At 34.5% G+C, this 19,009-nt stretch overlaps 1 protein-coding gene and 1 long non-coding RNA gene across 2 annotated transcripts; one reads left to right on the top strand and one right to left on the bottom strand.

Moving 5' to 3' along the window:
* Positions 1–3,734: 3,734 nt before the first annotated feature.
* Positions 3,735–14,486, bottom strand: LOC127834074 (uncharacterized). The gene is made up of 2 exons (XR_008027783.1): positions 14,275–14,486; positions 3,735–5,860 (listed from the first exon to the last, which is right to left on the bottom strand). It is a non-coding gene; the product is annotated as an uncharacterized LOC127834074 (long non-coding RNA).
* A 713-nt stretch (positions 14,487–15,199) lies between these two features.
* On the top strand, positions 15,200–16,485 carry LOC127835756 (baculoviral IAP repeat-containing protein 2-like). The gene is made up of 2 exons (XM_052362195.1): positions 15,200–15,911; positions 16,265–16,485. Exons 1-2 carry the CDS (start codon positions 15,200–15,202, stop codon positions 16,483–16,485), a joined length of 933 nt encoding a protein of 310 aa, XP_052218155.1.
* Positions 16,486–19,009: the final 2,524 nt, after the last annotated feature.

Below are 19,009 nucleotides of genomic sequence, written 5' to 3'. Positions count from 1 at the left end.
GGAGTGTAGTACATTAGCCCTCTGGGACATTAGCCCTCTGGGACATTAGCCCCTTGGACATTAGCCCCTTTGGACATTAGCCCCCTAGGACATTTGCCCCTTAGCACATTAGCCCCTACCTACTTTTACATTCATTTTTTAGGTATTTAATTTCATCTTTTTTTTAAATTAATGGAATTAATGGGTTATTTTTTTTTAAACAGCAACAACAACACAATATGTTACTTATGTATCTTATTGTAAGATAATTTTAGACTTCTGGATGGTGTCAGATAGCAAAATTTTTGCAAAATAAATAGAGTTCGAAGAAAAAATAGTAAAGAAATTGTAAAAAAAAAACACTAAAATGTACGCGTGTGGTACAAGCTATATATTGTTTGTATTAACATATGAAATTTAAAAATATGGCATAAAAATGCTGACTTAAAATAAAAAAGGTTTTGAAAATTTTACATGTAAAACACCTTGGGGCTTATGTCCTAGTGTGCACTTTTTTGAAGGGGCTTTTGTCCTAGGGGCTTTTGTCCTAGGGGCTAATGTCCTAGGGGTTAATGTCCAAGAGGGCTAATGTCCGTACCCCGCATATTAGACATTAGCAACGAACAGCACAAAAACACTTGACACAAGTTATGGAGCATCCCGGGGAATTTACTGGATTAAAGCATTTTGAGGGTTAAGGGAAAGTGTTCAGCTTGAAACGTCACATTTGACTCTATTATACATGAACAAGTCATTAGAATATATTACTATTGCTAAAATTGCTTAATGTTATAATTGTGCATGTTCAATATGTCTGGTGCATTACAAATAGTGTCTAGTTTATTTTCTACATTGTCAGATACAAGTTTAAATAGGCAACATAAGTTTTTAAGATTTTATTAATAAATAACAACACAACTGTTACATATTTTAGGAAACAATGGTTATTTTTTTACTATACTAAAAGTCCAGTACTTTAAAGGGATCTTTTCACACTTTGGTAAATTGACAAAATTGAAAAAAGTTGTTTCAGATTCGCACATTTTCGTTTTAGTTGTGATATTTGTGAGGAAACAGTAGGTAATACTGAACATTTACCATGCTCTAATATAGCCATTATATGCATCTTTTGACGATTTTAAAACCTAAAAATTATAAAGCGTTGCAACGCGAAACGATTGAATAATGTGGAGAGTTCTGTTTTTGTCGTTAAATTTTGTGAAACTACGAAGATTGCTTATATAACGTATAAAATACATCCGGAATGTGTACTCGGCGGAATAGCTCAGTAGGCTAAAGCGTTTTTACTTCAGGACTCTGGCAGGACTCCAGGGGTGACTGGTTCGAAACCTGCTCCGGGCAATGTTTTTTTCCTTTTTTAAATTTTATTCTTGATTTTTTACTGGAGCTTTTACGATCCAATGTTTACATTTATTAATATAAAGCATTTAATGAATAAGTTAAAAAAATGCCAAAATCTGTGAAAAGGCCCCTTTAAATTCGAAATGACATGGTCAGCAATGTAAAAATGATGCAGATGAACACTACATAAATTGGCATGTTAACAAGTTCACTTGATACTTAACATGTGCATTGGCCTTGTACCAATTTTATGACTTGATTTAGGTTTTAAGATTGCATTGTGATATTTTATGCTGCATACAAATGATTATGCCCCCTTTGAAGAAGAGGGGGTATATTGCTTTGCTCATGTAGGTCTGTCGGTCCGTCGGTCTGTCGGTCCGTCCACCAGGTGGTTGTCAGACGATAACTCAAGAACGCTTGGGCCTAGGATCATGAAACTTCATAGGTACATTGATCATGACTCGCAGATGACCCCTATTGATTTTGAGGTCACTAGGTCAAAGGTCAAGGTCACGGTGACCCAAAATAGTAAAATGGTTTCCGGATGATAACTCAAGAACGCTTAGGCCTAGGATCATGAAACTTGATTGGTAGATTGATCATGACTCGCAGATGACCCGTATTGATTTTCAGGTCACTAGGTCAAAGGTCAAGGTCACAGTGACCCGAAATAGTAAAATGGTTTCCGGATGATAACTCAAGAACGCTTAGGCCTAGGATCATGAATCTTGATAGGTAGATTGATCAGGACTCGCAGATGACCCCTATTGATTTTGAGGTCACTAGGTCAAAGGTCAAGGTCACAGTGACCCGAAATAGTAAAATGGTTTCCGGATGATAACTCAAGAACGCTTAGGCCTAGGATCATGAAACTTGATAGGTAGATTGATCATGACTCGCAGATGACCCCTATTGATTTTCAGGTCACTAGGTCAAAGGTCAAGATGACCTGAAATAGTAAAATGGTTTCCGGATGATAACTGAAGAACGCTTATTCCTAGGATCATGAAACTTGATAGGTAGAATGATCATGACTCGCAGATGACCCCTATTGATTTTCAGGTCACTAGGTCAAAGGTCAAGGTCACGGTGACCCGAAATAGTAAAATGGTGTCCGGATGATAACTCAAGAATGCTTATGGCTAGGATCATGAAACTTCATAGGTACATTGATCATGACTGGCAGATGACCCCTATTGATTTTCCGGTCACTAGGTCAAAGGTCAAGGTCACAGTGACAAAAAACATATTCACACAATGGCTCTCTCTACAACAGAGAGCCCATATGGGGGGCATGCATGTTTTACAAACAGCCCTTGTGTTAATGTTATGTCTTGGAATGAAATTAATGTTACTTGATGTTAATAAAGAAGTCATTATGACCTAGTGTTATATTTTATACAAAACCTCATATTGAGGCCCTCGACTACATGTATGTGTTATTTCTTCTTGAATGGGTTCAGAAGAGGCCACACGCACAAAGTAAAAAACAGGGTTCCCAGTTTATTGTATGAACAAAATTCCCTGATTTTTCCCTGATGGAAATAAAAATTCCAGGATCATAATTTCGACCTATTTCTCATTTTAGAAACCCTCAAATAGCAGTTGCAGATATAACTAAGCTACATGTATACTACAAACCCACCATAGCCATACAAAGGATTCGATTTGCTGTTTTAATCGTACAGATTCTCGACACAAGTCGGGAAAGTCTGACCAAACAAAATTCCCTGATTTTTCCCTGATTTCAGGAACTGTTCACGAATTCCCTGACTGGAAAAGATGAAAGTCTTTTTCCAGGTTTTCCCTGATTTCCAGGTTGGCTGGGAACCCTGAAATATTTTATAGACTTGGATAGCTATATAACTGATCAAATAACTTCCTATCCGACATGTGCCAAATTTGATGGGGGGGGGGTTGATATAAGACATTAGCAAAGAACAGCTAAAACGTGTATCACAGTTTACTCTATTATACCCCGTACATGAATGGCTTCCTATCTGAACATTACAATATAATGCTGTTGATAGTCTAGCAGCGTAATGTTGAATAATGCATTTGCACACTTACGTATGTGGTGAATTACAAGGTTTTTCTATAGCCATATGAGGTAAACTGCCCCACCACCTGGTGGCCATGTTTTTCAACAGACCATAACCATTTTCGAACAAAGCAGAGCTATTATAAGAACAAATGATCTGACCAAGTTTAATGAACGTTGAAGTATAAATGTGATTTCTAGAGTGTTAAGGTTTTACTTTAGCCATGTGAGAAAAGATTCCCCCTAGCGACCATGTTTTTCAACGAACCCGAAACATTTTCGAACACAGCTGAGATATCATTAAGACATATGTTTGCCCAAGTTTCAAGAAGATTGAACAATAAATGTGACCATTTTTTTGTTTATTTTTATCTAGTGACCTAGGTTTTGACCTGGTGTGACACAGTTTCAAACCCAACAAAGATATCATTGGGACACATTTTCTTAACATGTTTCATGGCAATCAAGCAATAAATGTTACCTATAGTGTTAACAAGGAACAAGGGACAAAATTGTCACAACAAGGTTTTTACAAAAATATATTTATAACAAACAAATTTGTTGAATTGATATCCCCCGCCAATATGCTTCTGGACAAGTGTTATATTTGACACTCAATTAAGCATTTTTTCAAGATACAAAGGGACATAACTCTGTTATTTACAGATGGTGTACAATGCCATTTGGCGTGCATCATTATCTTATCCATATATATACTCATACCAAGTTTCAATGAAATACGCCAAAGCACTTCCAAGATATGGCGCTGGACGGACGGAAAGACGGACGGACGGACAGAAGAACAACGCCAAAACAATATCCCTCCGCCGATGGCGGGGGATAACAAGGGCTTTGTCATACACGTGACATAATTATACCCCCACATGCATTGACACAGAATATTTTGCATGTTGTCTTCACAAAACAAGAGAAGCTAATTTATGTGATTCTTAAGAATTATTACGCCATTATCATGTGGCCATTTTGACCTTTGAACTCTTGAATTCTTTTGCATGACATGCCGTCCAATGACTGTGAACAAAATAAATGTGCATTTTCATTTTAAAATCTGACAAAGAATGACAGTAATGGCCCGAATAAGATCATTTATGGCCATCTTTGAACTCAAAGTGTGACCTTGACCATGGAGATATTGACGTAATTCTTTAGCATGACACATCGTCCAATGTTTGTGAACACATGTACCAAGTAGTTTTAAAATCTCACAATGAATGACATAGTTATAGCCCGGACAATATCAAGATACCAATGCAATTCTTTCGCATGACACACCGTTCAATGATGTTGAACATATGTGCCAATTGATTTTGAAATCTCACAATGAACAACATAGTTATGCACGGACAAGCTCATTTATGGCCATCTTTTACCTTTGAACTCTAAGTGTGACCTTGACCTTGGAGATATTGACGTATTTCTTTCGCATGACACACCGTTCAATGTCCAATAATGTTGAACAAAAGTGCCAAATGAATTTTAAATCTCGCAATGAATGACATAGTTATGGCCTGGACAAGCTCATTTATGGCCATTTTTGACCTTTGAACTCCAAATGTGACCTTGACCTTGGAAATATCGATGTAATTCTTGCGCCCGACACACAGTAACATGATGGTGAACATCTATGCCAAATGATTTTAAAATCTCACAATGAACGACATAGCTATGGCCCGGACAAGCTTGTTTCGCCCGCCAGCCCGCCGACATTCGCCAATCTAATAACCAGTTTTTTCCTTCCGAAAACCTGGATAAAAGTGTTGATGACGCACAAGGGACAAATACTGATCCTAAAAGCACGCCATATGCACCTTGTGCTCAGGTGAGTTAAAAATAATGAAATAAATAATACATGCTTATGAAACAAATGTAATTTTTACTTAAAATTAACTAAATTTCCAGTACTTTAAATTGGTAATGTCATAGTCTGAGAGGTAAAGATTCTGCACATATACATAATATAGATTGGCGTGTTCAAAAATTCAAATACATGACTGTTAGATTAAATTATTTCTTTATCCCAGTAATTCTCAAACTGGTTCAGCTTGTTTGGGAAAATGAGGGACCACGATACAGAAATGCTCCTCCAGTCGGGTCTGTTGTGTGCAGCTTTGAGTAATTCATCCATGGAAAGGCATGTCCATTTTTTTACATTATCCATCCATCTTTTCTACAAATGGCCTCATCGTCGACCTTCCTCTAGCGTACCCTGGAAAACAGCCTTACAAAGAGTTGTGCCTGGTGATGTGTCCAAACCAAGCCAGCTGTACCTTAGCACAATTATTCATGGTCATGGTAGTGCAGTTATAAAATTGAATTAAGTAATCCAGTGTTATTTGTTCACTTAATATCGAGAGCTTTATTTGTCCATTGATATGTAGAGAGAACATCAACGGAATTGATTTGCTGTTGGCATGTATTAGACCTTCTTAGACCTTGTGAAGTCTGTTCTCAGTTCTGAAATTTAAAGAAATATTAGCATACAGTTGACAATATAACAGCCAAGACTTTTCACCGTTGAATACAAACACATACACAAATAGGCATGAAGGATTTCTTTGCCTATTAATTTTTGTAGAAAAATTCACACAAATGCTGGCATCATAATTATGTTATTTTGTTTATAAAGCTATACTTCTACAAGTGTACAATCAATAAATGCATTCCAAGCATAACAGGAGACAAGAAATACATTAAGTATATATCTATGGTAACTACCGGTAAAGTAAAAATATAAATTAACAAGAGCACCGCCTTGCGGGTGCAGACCGCTCATCTATTTTCTTTTTAAAGGTGAAAGGACTCTCATTTTCAATCACAAAGGAGGGAGGGGTGGAGTGAAGAGGGGTGTATAGTGTGGGGGTTTGGGTGCGATGGTTGGTCGGTATTTCAAACATAAAATAATAAAAATAAATATTTGTGTTTTGAACCGTTTCAAATAAAAAAAAATTGGGGGGTGGGTGGGTATAGTGTGAGGGTGTGGTGGTCATTTTTGAGATGATCTTTAAAAAAAATAATTAGGAGGGGGGATTCGGGTGGGGGGGAGGGGGGGTGTGGGGGATTCTTGGGTGCGATGGTCGGACAGTATTTCAAACATAAAATAATAAAAATAAATATTTGTGTTTTTTAACCGTTTCTAAAAAAAAATTGGGGGGTGGGTGGGGTGGTATAGTGTGAGGGTGTGGTGGTCATTTGTGAGATGATCTTAAAAAAAAATATAAAAAAATAGGGGGGGATTCGGGGGGGAAGGCACGGGGGATGGTTTGGGTGGAGTCTATTGTGGTATGTCAGGTAAGAGTAGTTTTTTCAAAGTATCAATCAAATCTAATCATAAATAAAGAAGTTATGGCAATTTTAGCAAAATTTAATAATTTGACCTTGAGAGTCAAGGTCATTCAAAGGTCAAGGTAAAATTCAACTTGCCAGGTACAGTAACCTCATGATAGCATGAAAGTATTTGAAGTTTGAAAGCAATAGCCTTGATACTTTAGAAGTAAAGTGGATCGAAACACAAAATTTAACCATATATTCAAAGTTACTAAGTAAAAAAAGGGCCATAATTCCGTGTAAATGACAACAAGAGTTATGCAACTTGTCCTTTTACTGTACCCTTATGATAGTTTGCGAGTGTTCCAAGTATGAAAGCAATATCTATAATACTTAAGGGGTAAAGTGGACCAAAACACATAACTTAACCAAATTTTCAATTTTCTAAGTATAAAGGGCCCATAATTTCGTCCAAATGCCAGTCAGAGTTACATAACTTTGCCTGCACAGTCCCCTTATGATATTTAATAAGTGTTGCAAGTATGAAAGCAATAGCTTTGATACTGTAGGAATAAAGTGGAACTTAACACAAAACTTAACCAAATTTTCAATTTTCTAAGTATAAAAAGGGCACATAATTTTGTCAAAATGCCAGTCAGAGTTACATTACTTTGCCTGCACAGTCCCCTTATGATAGTTAGTCAGTGTTGCAAGTATGAAAGCAATAGCTTTGATACTTAAGGAATAAAATGGACCTAAACACAAAACTTAACCAAAATTTTCAATTTTCTAAGTGTAAAAAGGGCACATAATTCTGTCAAAATGCACGCCAGAGTCATCTAACTTTGCCTGTCCAGTCCCCTCATGATAGTAAGTAAGTGTACCAAGTTTTAATGCAATAGCATTGATACTTTCTGAGAAAAGTGGACCTAAACGCAAAACTTAACCGGACGCCAACGCCGACGCCATGGTGATGACAATAGCTCATTTTTTTTTCAAAAAATAGATGAGCTAATAAAAACACAACTAACAATTCATCCCAGCAAATGGAAATTGTTCAGTACTGTTGTCTTGCAACTTAATATATAAATTTGATGCTTGTTGTTACAATGCCATTGAGTTGTATTGTATAGAATACTTTATACGAATTGAATATGCATCTTTTTCACCTCTAATATTTCTATTCTTTTCAACTTGTTACAAAATACCATTAATAGAGTACCGGTACTGTACCGTTACTAAAATTAAAATGTGTTTCTATGCCTTTTTCACCTGTTAGTGCAATTTATTCATACTTTTATTGTGTATACATGTACATACTGGAAATGTGTCTTTTTTTCTTTTTGCAACTGTCATATATTTTTTTTAATTTGCATTATTGTTTTTCAAACTAGGAATTACAAACAACTAAAGTCATACTTTAAATTTACATAAATTATATAATTTATATATGTGGCTTATGACCCTTTTGTTCATCTCAGATTGCATTATAACATTAAAACCTGTTGGAAAAAATAAGATTGAAAGTATAGATTTTTGTAATTGGTGAATGTTCAGTAAATTATTTTTTGGTGAATATGATGTATAAGTTAACCCATTAATGACCAGTGTCTGATAAGAATTGTATCTGATAACAACATTTTCTCACTCTTGACTGTGATTTATGGCTGATCAGAATGGGGTTTAGAAACCATATATCACTAGGGGTGTTGATTACAACAGATAAGAATTTATGATGCCCCTAGACAGGTGATTTTTGGTACAAGTATAATAATTTGCAGAAATGTGTACCTTGTCATAATTTATATGTGCTATTATTAATCTTAGGGATACAACTGCACCATTTTTATTATAAACTTTGGCACTTAATAAGAAATAACTATATGTTCGCTGAATTCGTAACTAACATTGACAGGAATTTCCAATAAAAAAGTATTTTAAATGCAAGTGTGGGTAGTTAAAGGTCTAGCACTTGTCACGGTATTACTTCAAGTGGTAGTTATTTATTAATTACCAGTAATTTATAGCATAAAGGCATCACACATGTACAATAATTTTGAATGTTATCCTGGGCAGATACAATTAAACGTTAAATGAAGAGTTTAATTCATTGATTTTCAAACATGTTATTTTACATTATATACATTCTGTTCACAAACACAAAGTCGGTTGTGCTGTATCAAAAAGGCAGCATTAGGCTCTCAGTGTCTATCCTTCCGTCACACTTTCGTGAGGATACACACTCCTAAAGAATTTTCACCAATCTGCTCCAAGTTTAAATACAAAATGCTTTCATAAGACAAGAGCTCACTGACTAATTTTAGAAAGTTTGCGACTCATTTATTTACAGTTTGGAACTGTTCGCAGCTCATTTTTTCACAAAATGAGGGGGACAAGGCCGCTTAAAAAAAAACAGGAAGAGAAGTCATGTACTATCATGTCCAAATATGCATTTTTTGTTGTAAAATATCCAAGTCAACGTTTTAAAGCGTAATTATACGATTTTTATATGTGTTAAATTTTGATGTATTGATACAAATATGTTATAATAACACACAATATGTAAGAAAAATGATACATTTAAGACGAATTTCATAAAATACAGCAAATACAAATTATCCCCCGAGCCTATTGTGACGAAGATAATTCGTACATATTTTCCTGTAATAACCGATGCATTCGTCTTTTTAGTAAGTGTTCGGTGTCGTATGAACCAATATCGATGCAGTATTTCAAATGAACCGTTAAACTAAATTTAGATTCACATCGTACATGCATAATATACATGCTGCGAATTCGGCTGTACAGCCTTTTTCGATTTCAGAATTAAATATCTGGCTTATTTAGCATTTTGGCGACACATGTTCTTCTTAACTTTTATTTTAGTTTATATTGAAATATATGTATAATAAGTTTTTTACATATTTTATATTAATTAATAAATATTTGACAAGATCATATATACCCGCTTTATGGTGCTAAATGGTTAATATTTCCCACACATATAGCTTAGTTATCATGGTGTTGTTCATTAACAGGCACTCATCTGTTAGAAGCCATTTTTCTTACATAGTTTCACTTAAAAAATTATTATAAAAATATACATTTGTGGCTATAAAATTTGCAAGTTTAGCCAAAAAATTTGCAAGTGTGGCCATAAAATATGCAAGTCAATATTTCTTTGTGCTTAACTTACCAACTGTTCATCTGTTTTTAAAACCAATTTAGCTCATTTAGGTTATTTTATATAAAGATTATCAAAGACTGAAACTAACTTTCATGGATACTTCAGGTTAGAATATAGTTGTTGTTTTTTTGTTCAAATGTGTATTTTAAAGGGACTGTCAACCACAAATGACGAAAAAAGAAAAGTTCTAAAATACCATTTTTTTTAACAACTATTAGTTTATATTGATGAACATATCACAACCGGTATATTATATTACTTGAAAAAAGTTCATATTTTCAGTATAATTGGTAATAAAATTTTACGATGTGAAATCGAAAGTAGATCGTGAAAATAGGTGATATAACAATATACACAATCTAAATATCGCAAGTAGATTGATCATTTTTTATATATAATGTATACAATTCATTACGCATGCACAGTTTGCATTTTCCTGGATTTACCACATGACGATGATGATCAATCTACTGGTGTTATTTATAGTTGACTGGTAGTTACCTGGTAGACATACCACATCTTTTGTTAAGTCATGTAATAAATCGTGGACGAACCATCTTTCGAACCTCTTAATTTTTGACATGTCGTGATATTTTAATCAATATAACCAATTGTGAAAAAATACAGTATTTAACAACTGTTCTTTTCTTCGTTGTCGTGGTTGACAATCCCTTTATCCGCAACATATGCAAGTCAAGCATCTTGTATGCTGAATTTATTCAACGTGTACAGCTTGTCTTTAAAGTATTTGTTCTCCTTCATGTAGTAAATGAATACATACCATGTTTCTTGCATTATTTAGGTTCGAATTAGTCCAAATAATTAGACGTAAGCTACCCCGCTTACGTCTAAACGGCTACCGTCGTTTTCATATAGCAAATTGAGTTCAACTTAAACTTCAGTTTTTCTCGTTAAATCTTTGCTAATGCATAAAATTATCATTAATAAGACATAAATGTGAGCGATTACCTCTTAAATGTGTAAAAATTGTGCTTTTAAACCACTTATGTACATTTTTAAAAATAAACATACACAACACACGAAGTGTGTTTGTCGTTTAAAGAATTACATTGAATTATCTTGAACGAAATTATTTTTTGAATAGGTTACACATAACCAATTGTTGTTGTACAACAAAACACATCACTTTTTAGCTTTCTGTACTCTTTATTAAATGAAACCTTTATGTGTGTGTTAAAACTACCAGTTGTATCACGGAGTGTGTATTTATAGGAGATGAATCGAGTATTTGACCCTTACTGTAGTAAATTTAATCTTATGCAAAAAATATTCATCCGATTTCATTGGTTTATACGTTATCTTGTTGCTTATTAATTCCTCTTTCAAAAAAATATAACTCTTAGTATATTCCCGTTGTTATTAATGGATTTATAGCGAGTTAAACACAAGAAATACACATTTTATGTTTTACCACCGCGCGTTTTACCGTGTTGTGGCTATCGATCTTGTACAATTAGCGTGCAGCGTAGCGCCGAGGTTATACATTTTGATGTACCCACTCACGTCTTTTGTTGAATTATAGTTTCATTTCTCGGCCGATTTTGACAAATTATATATCATTAGAAAGCTTACGTTACGTAGTAAATAGATATATAAATATATATTAAGTTTTTCTTCTGATTTCGACAGCCCGGCGAGTTATAACTTTAACTTTTGCAAATATCATACCGTTTTAGAATCTAGATTTACGGTTGACATGTTCGTACTTAATACCAATTTGTTGCGTTTATATTTGGAGTTCAGTTTCAAAAATTACATCTTGCTTAGGAGAATAGAATTCTGTAAACGATAGAAAAAAATGTTTAAAAACGAAAGTAATTAAGGAATGAAGGCGGAAGAAAGTAGCGCGCGTTCCTAACGCACTGAACTGATGCTACGGTCTTGGCGATTATGCTTTTGTTTAGAAACCGGCCATTGAATTTCCTTTGCCATGATTATTATTTTTTTTTTATGGAATATATTGTAGTATTTTGTTCACGAAACATATCAATAAAGCTTATTATAAACTCATTTTCTTGTTGAATGTGCTCTTTATGAAAACACAAGATCAGTTATATTTGGGAATATTTTGATCTCTGAAGAATATACTACAAATCAATCAAATAAAGATAAATTAACTGTGTTGGTTAAGCGTCATCCTAGAAAGTGTGCGAAATTTGTTGTTAATGCGTTCTATATCAGAAGCAGTATGTTATATTTGTAAAAATATATGTTGTATGCAGTTGTGTCATTTTAAACTTTAAAATAATATAATATTGTAAATGAACTTATAAATACCATCTACGTATTACATATTATTCAGAAATATGCCTTCTTAATTGGATAATTTTAGTACTACTGAAATTATTCTTATATTGATCTAACTTGGATGAACCTGATTTATTGTTTCTAATTTATTCATTGAACTCAGCATGTTGCTCAAATATTTTATTGTCCATTTGTATAATAGTGATCACGTTATATGTTACACTGCCGTTAAGGTGACTTATAGGCCTATTAGGCCGGCTGTTCTTTTATGCATTGTATATATGTCTGTCAACACCTTGTACGTAAACACATGTCACTATAATAAAAGATTATCTTATCTTATCTTATCTTATCTTATAAATAAATCTGAATAAATTAACGATTTCAGCTCTTGTTTATAACACAGAAAGGGTGTTAAATTTATGATGAAACAGCGTATATAGCGGACCCTCTCGATTTTATTCGGCTTTGCATGCATACTTGAAATAAAATGGGTGTCAAAAACATTCATCGTTTGATGTTAATTATCAACAAGGGAGTTGTGTATAATTATATGAAATGATATTTACCTTAAATTATCAATTTATTAAAGATTCTTGAAAATCACGGTCGGTGTTACGCGGGTCATTTCGTATTTTGACATCAGGGCATCATGTCCAACTATTCAAAATCAGATTTTTTTCACTGGGACGATGACGGCTTAGAATTAGACAGGCAGACAGATAGTTTATTCAGACTTATACAACAGTACATCGTCTTCAACTCAAATATATAAATTATTTTTAGACGAATTGTTAAGTGATTACACATATAACAGTGATGATTCTGAGAATGTTGCCATGTTTCTTATCCGTGTAATCTAGAGTCCGTGGTTTGAGCATTTTTATCGCGGTGTTCAATAAAAGATATCTCAATAATCTTGTTTATTGATAGATCTGTGGTTTTATTGCCCCTGTGTTCAGCACAAACCAATTATCTCGTTATGATCAGATACTGTGCCGACCAATACTAAATAACACTACAGTATGGTGTCATACGCCACAGCAGGGACCTATACTTGTGATCATGGAGTCTAAGTGCAAGACTTAAAAAAGTATGTTGTTTCGCTTGCGGTTTTTTAAATCCAAAACAGGACTTCCCAGCTGGCACAGCTGCTGATATTCGAATATGAATACTTAAACTTATTCAGACCTTATTCTTAACCGTTGCGCGTTTTACGATATCGGATTTTAGGCGTGAATACAACTCAGTGAAACTATTCAATTTCTTATACAACATTAAGCATATTAACAGTTATTGAAATTAACAATATCAGCGACATCTTTTTAAAGACTAAACACCTTTTCAAGTATCGAAGTAACATGTCAATAAAATATATTAATACCAAAAAAAAGTTTCATTTAATATTGTTCACATTAAACCTTTAAATGAAAGTGTCGCTTTAACTATTTTCCGTGTCTTATTAAGCCGCGAATCGTTTGCTAAAAACAGTTAACAAAAAGGGCTACACGTTCTAATTCTTAATGAAATACAAAAATAAGTATAACATAATAAATAACGTCCATAAACACACACGGCAAGATCATAGTTTTAATGGAAAACTAATATGACATTCCACGTAAATTATTATTTTCGTCTAAATCGAATACTATATATAGAGAAACATTGTATTTATAACCGACCAATGAGGTAACATTATGCAACTTTCAATTTACACAGTGCTATATGGCAACAATATGGAATTTGAACAGTGGTAGTGTTTTAAGGTCTGGACTATCATTACTTGTAAGTTTGTATAAACATTTTTCTAATGCAATTAGTAAAATAATGTTTATATTTTATGTTTAATTATTTATTGCATGATTATTCTGTGCTGTTATATGAATTTGATGCCGTTAAATCTTCCGACATGAATTCATGTCGGAACGATGCTATTGCAAAATAACGTTAAACGATATGAGGTCGATGTAAATCGACCTCATATTTATGATGTAAATCGACCTCATATTTATAGGAGTAGGTTCGAATAGTCATGTTTATTTAATATTATTGTATTTTTATCGTCTACACATACAACAGGGCCTCTCAGGATGTTCTCAACCATAATGGCGGACACTATATGCCATCTTTTATCATCGTAAAAACGTACATTACACCGTTAAATCCGTGTGACACCTATGCAATCAACAGCATGGCTTACGTGGCTGACATTACATAATGATAAGAATGTTAATTATCATCTCTTTTCGTAGATTTATTAATATATTTACATATGCAACTTGCACTTTTTACGCCGGATGTTGTGATCCCTTTGCACATGCGCACTTGCATATTTTACGGGTCTTTCATATTTTACGCCACACCGGTCTTACTGACAATAACGTAGTGACGTCACCATCTATGTATAGAATGGGGTTTTCTAGATTAGTATCGTAGGATTGCATACGATTGCGATACTGGAGTTTAGGATTCTTATAAATGACCACCTGACTATTTTTGTTTACTTCAACATCTATTTATTCGTCTGCTACACGTACATATTGAACGCAAAAAGCAGCTTCATTGGATTCGTACTGCAATATTCACTGTTCTAGGAATGACAGTCCCAGTGTAATGTATGTAAACGCATCGGTGTGGATTATAAGCATGTTTTTTACAGATAAATTTTAATTTGTCGATATTGATGTTTCTCCATAAATATTTTATTTAAAAAAATATATATAAAATAAAAATAAATTATAATTATTATTGCACGATAAATTGATAATACTAAGTAATAAGTCAACGTAAATTAAATAATTATTTTAAATTATTTATTTACATACTTACAGTTTATTGTTGCTTCCTATAATATTCCTATGTAAATATGTGTTTTTTTCTACTTATTTATGTATTTTATTGTTTCTTACAACAATAATAATTATTATGGTTAATTGGATAGAGAACTTGACACATGCTAATATAAATTTGCTATAAAAGTGCATGTATCTCATGTTCCGAGATACAAATTACGAATTGTATTCTGAAAGCACAACGAATTTTAGCGTGTGTGAAAAAAAACAACATCGGACAAGATGACCCCGGTTGTTAGCCCAGTAAATGCCATCGTTACTCGCCTGGCGGAAGGAAAAAGGGTGCATCCCAAAGAGAGTATGCGACATGAATCGCTACGTCTATGCACGTTCCGTACTTACCAAACTTATGGGAAACCTTCTTGTATAAAACTTGCCAAGGCTGGGTTTTATTATGCCAGTCAAGGCGATGAAGTCATATGCTATTGCTGCGCCAAACGCATCAGTAACTGGAACGAAAGGGACGATCCTCTGCGCGCACACAAACTGGTATCACCTAGCTGTCCTTTCTTGATACGAAATTCTGAGGTCAACGCACAAGTAACAGACGACATCAATGAAAGTTCCAATCCACGATTGAACCGGATACTGCACTCGCTGGATACATCAGACGAGCAATGCGATAGAGAGGAAAGAAATAGCGGCCCAGCAGCAAGTGAAGACGTTTCTCCGTTATCTACTTCTAGATTAAATTTAAATCAGAATGGCACACGTGGACACACGGCTGAATATACATGTACAGCCGGTCAATCCACGCAACATTTATCTCTTATGACTGAACCGACCGTTGGAACAACACCATACTCAAGCTCAAATCCGGAGGGCAGTTGTGGAGATAGCAGCTCGACTAAGGAACCAGTTTTTGCACCGAATTCTGGGCGTAAAAAGGCTCCCCCTGTTAAGGGGACAGAAATACATCCACAAGATGATAGCGGTAAGAGTTGTTTGTTGATGTTTTTTACTTTATTGTCATAAACAATACTTAATTGTTCACGTGATTGTTTGGTAAAAAGCCATAAACATTCATACTAGAAAAAATACAAACATCTCAGGTATACATGTACCTTGTATAATTTTTGTGTTTTCGATCATAAGACGACCACAAACTTTTTCTCGAATGCGGCTTGAACCTCTGAAGCGGTACGGTATGGTACCGATAGATAGCTTATCAGTAAAATAAACAAGTGCCATAATTTCTCACTTCGGACATTTTTTTACTGATTCATGTTAGAATTGCAATACACGTTTGCTTTTAATAAATTCAGTAATTAATGTTCGTCTTTCTAGGTAGATATGCCGACAGTGTAAAAGAAAAGCTCCTCAGCGAAAACCGCGCCTTAAAAGCGCAATGGAAATGTCTGCGGTGCCATAGAAACGACGTGTGTATCGCGTTCCTGCCGTGCGGTCACCTGGTTTCCTGTGAGACGTGCAGCACCGACCCCAGTGCCCGGAAGTGCTTCTCGTGCGACGCCGCCGTGAAAGCCAGAATCAAGGCGTTCATTGCATAAAAAACATTATATACTGTTTCATTTATAATCATGACAGTATGTCGTCTTCCACGCTAGAACAATATCAGGATTGTTTAGGTATTTATTGGATATTAAATAACACGACAAAGTGCATAGGTAGCGTGGAGAATCGTTTAACTTGTTACCTTTTTAGTAGAAAAAAGGAAGAAAAAAGACTTATATGTTTTTCTTTTACATATATTTATAGGTGAAATGCCAAAACACCTGATTCGTTTGTTGACAAAAACACACAAAACAAATGCACTTCAATAAGCTTTAACCCTTTGCATGCTGGGAAATTTGTCGTCTGCTAAAATGTCGTCTGCAGAATTTCTATAATAAGCATTTTCTTCGATATTTTTCAAAGAATACTATCATAATAGCAAACAGTTTGGATCCAGATGAGACGCCACGTTCTGTGGCGTCTCATCTGGATCCAAACTGTTTGCAAAGGCCTTCAAAACTCGGTTCCCGCACTGAAAGGGTTAAAATATTGTAATACCAGTCGGTGACTGTTATATTTTTAATTCATATCATGTATGATTTTCATATAAAGAACAAGGTACTAGGTTGTGACCGCATGGTGGCCTGGTTTTGAGGTCTTCTTATTTCGCAAACAAAGACGGGGTTTTTGCGTGTATGTTTTGCTTTTGTAAACAATGCTGTGATAAACACGTGTTCGTACTTTATGTTTTAATGCCATGTACTTTCTTTTTTCAGATCTTGAAAGTACCGACGCCTCTTTTGTAATATTTATCAGAAGACTGTTTGTTTGTGTAATATATATTATAAGATATTCGAGAAATTTTTTCTTCACCTTTTTATTTACAAACGATGTGGCATTTATAGTCATTTTTACACAGTAGAGTCGATTTATGAGTTATCACGTGTTTACTACCGTATACATACTTTTTACATGAAATGCATGATTCGTACGTTTTTAAAACTTTTACATTTGTTTGCAATAAAAAAAGTATTAACAAACATTCCGGTTTCACTTTTCTTTTATATGTTTATACTGCAGCTCATCCATGGCGTAAAAAGAAGTACACTATTATTTCCACGGTTAAAAAATGAGCCTCGATCTGACAAAACGGGCTTAATGCTTAAAAATTTGCGTTAACAGGATGCAGAATCAACGGGGTTCTCAGGGGTTTACACACGGGCTGGACAGAATGTAAACACACTGTTAAGATTTTTTCTCCAATATCTCACGTTTTGGAAATACATTTGCAAAAGTCTTAAGTGCACAAAAGACATTTTTTCTTGCAGTTTGTGCCGATATCTTAAAGAATAAATCATTTTTTTAAAACCTATTTATTGGCGTCGCACTGAAGTGCGGCGACTAGTATGTAATACTTTTTTTCGCTTATGGGAGGAAAAGTTATTTTACGGATCAATGTATATATTTTTGTTGTCAGAATATCTTGCATTGTGGTGATTTTTTGTGTAAATTAGTGTAAATAAGTACTGCATTTGTGCCTATTACATTTACTAAAACATTTATTGCCAATAATGCAAAGCTAATTCTTTTAATTAATAACTGATCACAGGGACTGGGCAATAATAAAAGATCACAGGCGCTGGGCAAATACGCGAACCGTAAAACTTTCTGGTTTTGTATATAAGAAAAACTTCTTTGTTCCACTATCCTATCAACCACCTAGTTACTAATAAAGGCGCTGTAGAGCGCGAAGCGCGACACGTATTATTAATTGTAATAATAAGTCTTGATAATGGAAGCAGCCGCTTATCAGTGAGGAGCACCATCACAGCACCCCAGACTCATTACTATCAAGTCCTCCTACAGGTATTTATTTAAGAACCACATATAGAAAGCCGCACGCCTGACCCGTATCTTGCCAGTGGTATGGCCCTTTGGTATAGACCTTTAACCCCGCTCACTATCCAGCGTTTAAACTTCCGGGTTTACATTTAAACCGACTATTAATAGCTTATTAATATCTTAGTTAGAAGGTGTTTTTTTCAAGCGGTTCCGTAGTGTAATATACACGCTCGCTTCACATGTGAGAGGCCCAAGGTTCGAGCCCCAGTAGAATCAAATTATTTTATTTGTGTACTATGTTAACTTTTTGTTTTGATGTAGACATTTTAGTTTAAATAAATATGCTGTTTTATTGTAACCATTTTTTGTTTTTATTATGCCCATGAAATATATGTGTGAGAGGATGGGGGCGGGGGGTTCGTAAACACATTAAAACGTTTATAGTGTTTTAATATCAATGAGTACTCAAACCCTATCGTGAATGAGCAACGTAAGAATAAGTTCAGAATCATCTATCCTTGAAGTTGAGAAAAATATAAAATTACGCTTACAAGATGAAGCAGATTTTTTAAAACCTACACAGTTCTGTTCCATTAATGAAAACTGCACACGGGTGCCAGTAAAAAAAGGAAACCAATGTAAATAAAATGAACTATGAAATATTTGGGGGTAACAACACAAAATCATAGTTAATGGTTATTTGCGGGTTATAACACAACATCATAGATAATGGTTATT

Source organism: Dreissena polymorpha, chromosome 6 (genome assembly GCF_020536995.1).
Source record: "Dreissena polymorpha isolate Duluth1 chromosome 6, UMN_Dpol_1.0, whole genome shotgun sequence".
Classification (NCBI taxonomy): Eukaryota; Metazoa; Mollusca; class Bivalvia; order Myida; family Dreissenidae; genus Dreissena; species Dreissena polymorpha.
This window is presented reverse-complemented; position numbering and strand designations above follow the sequence as displayed.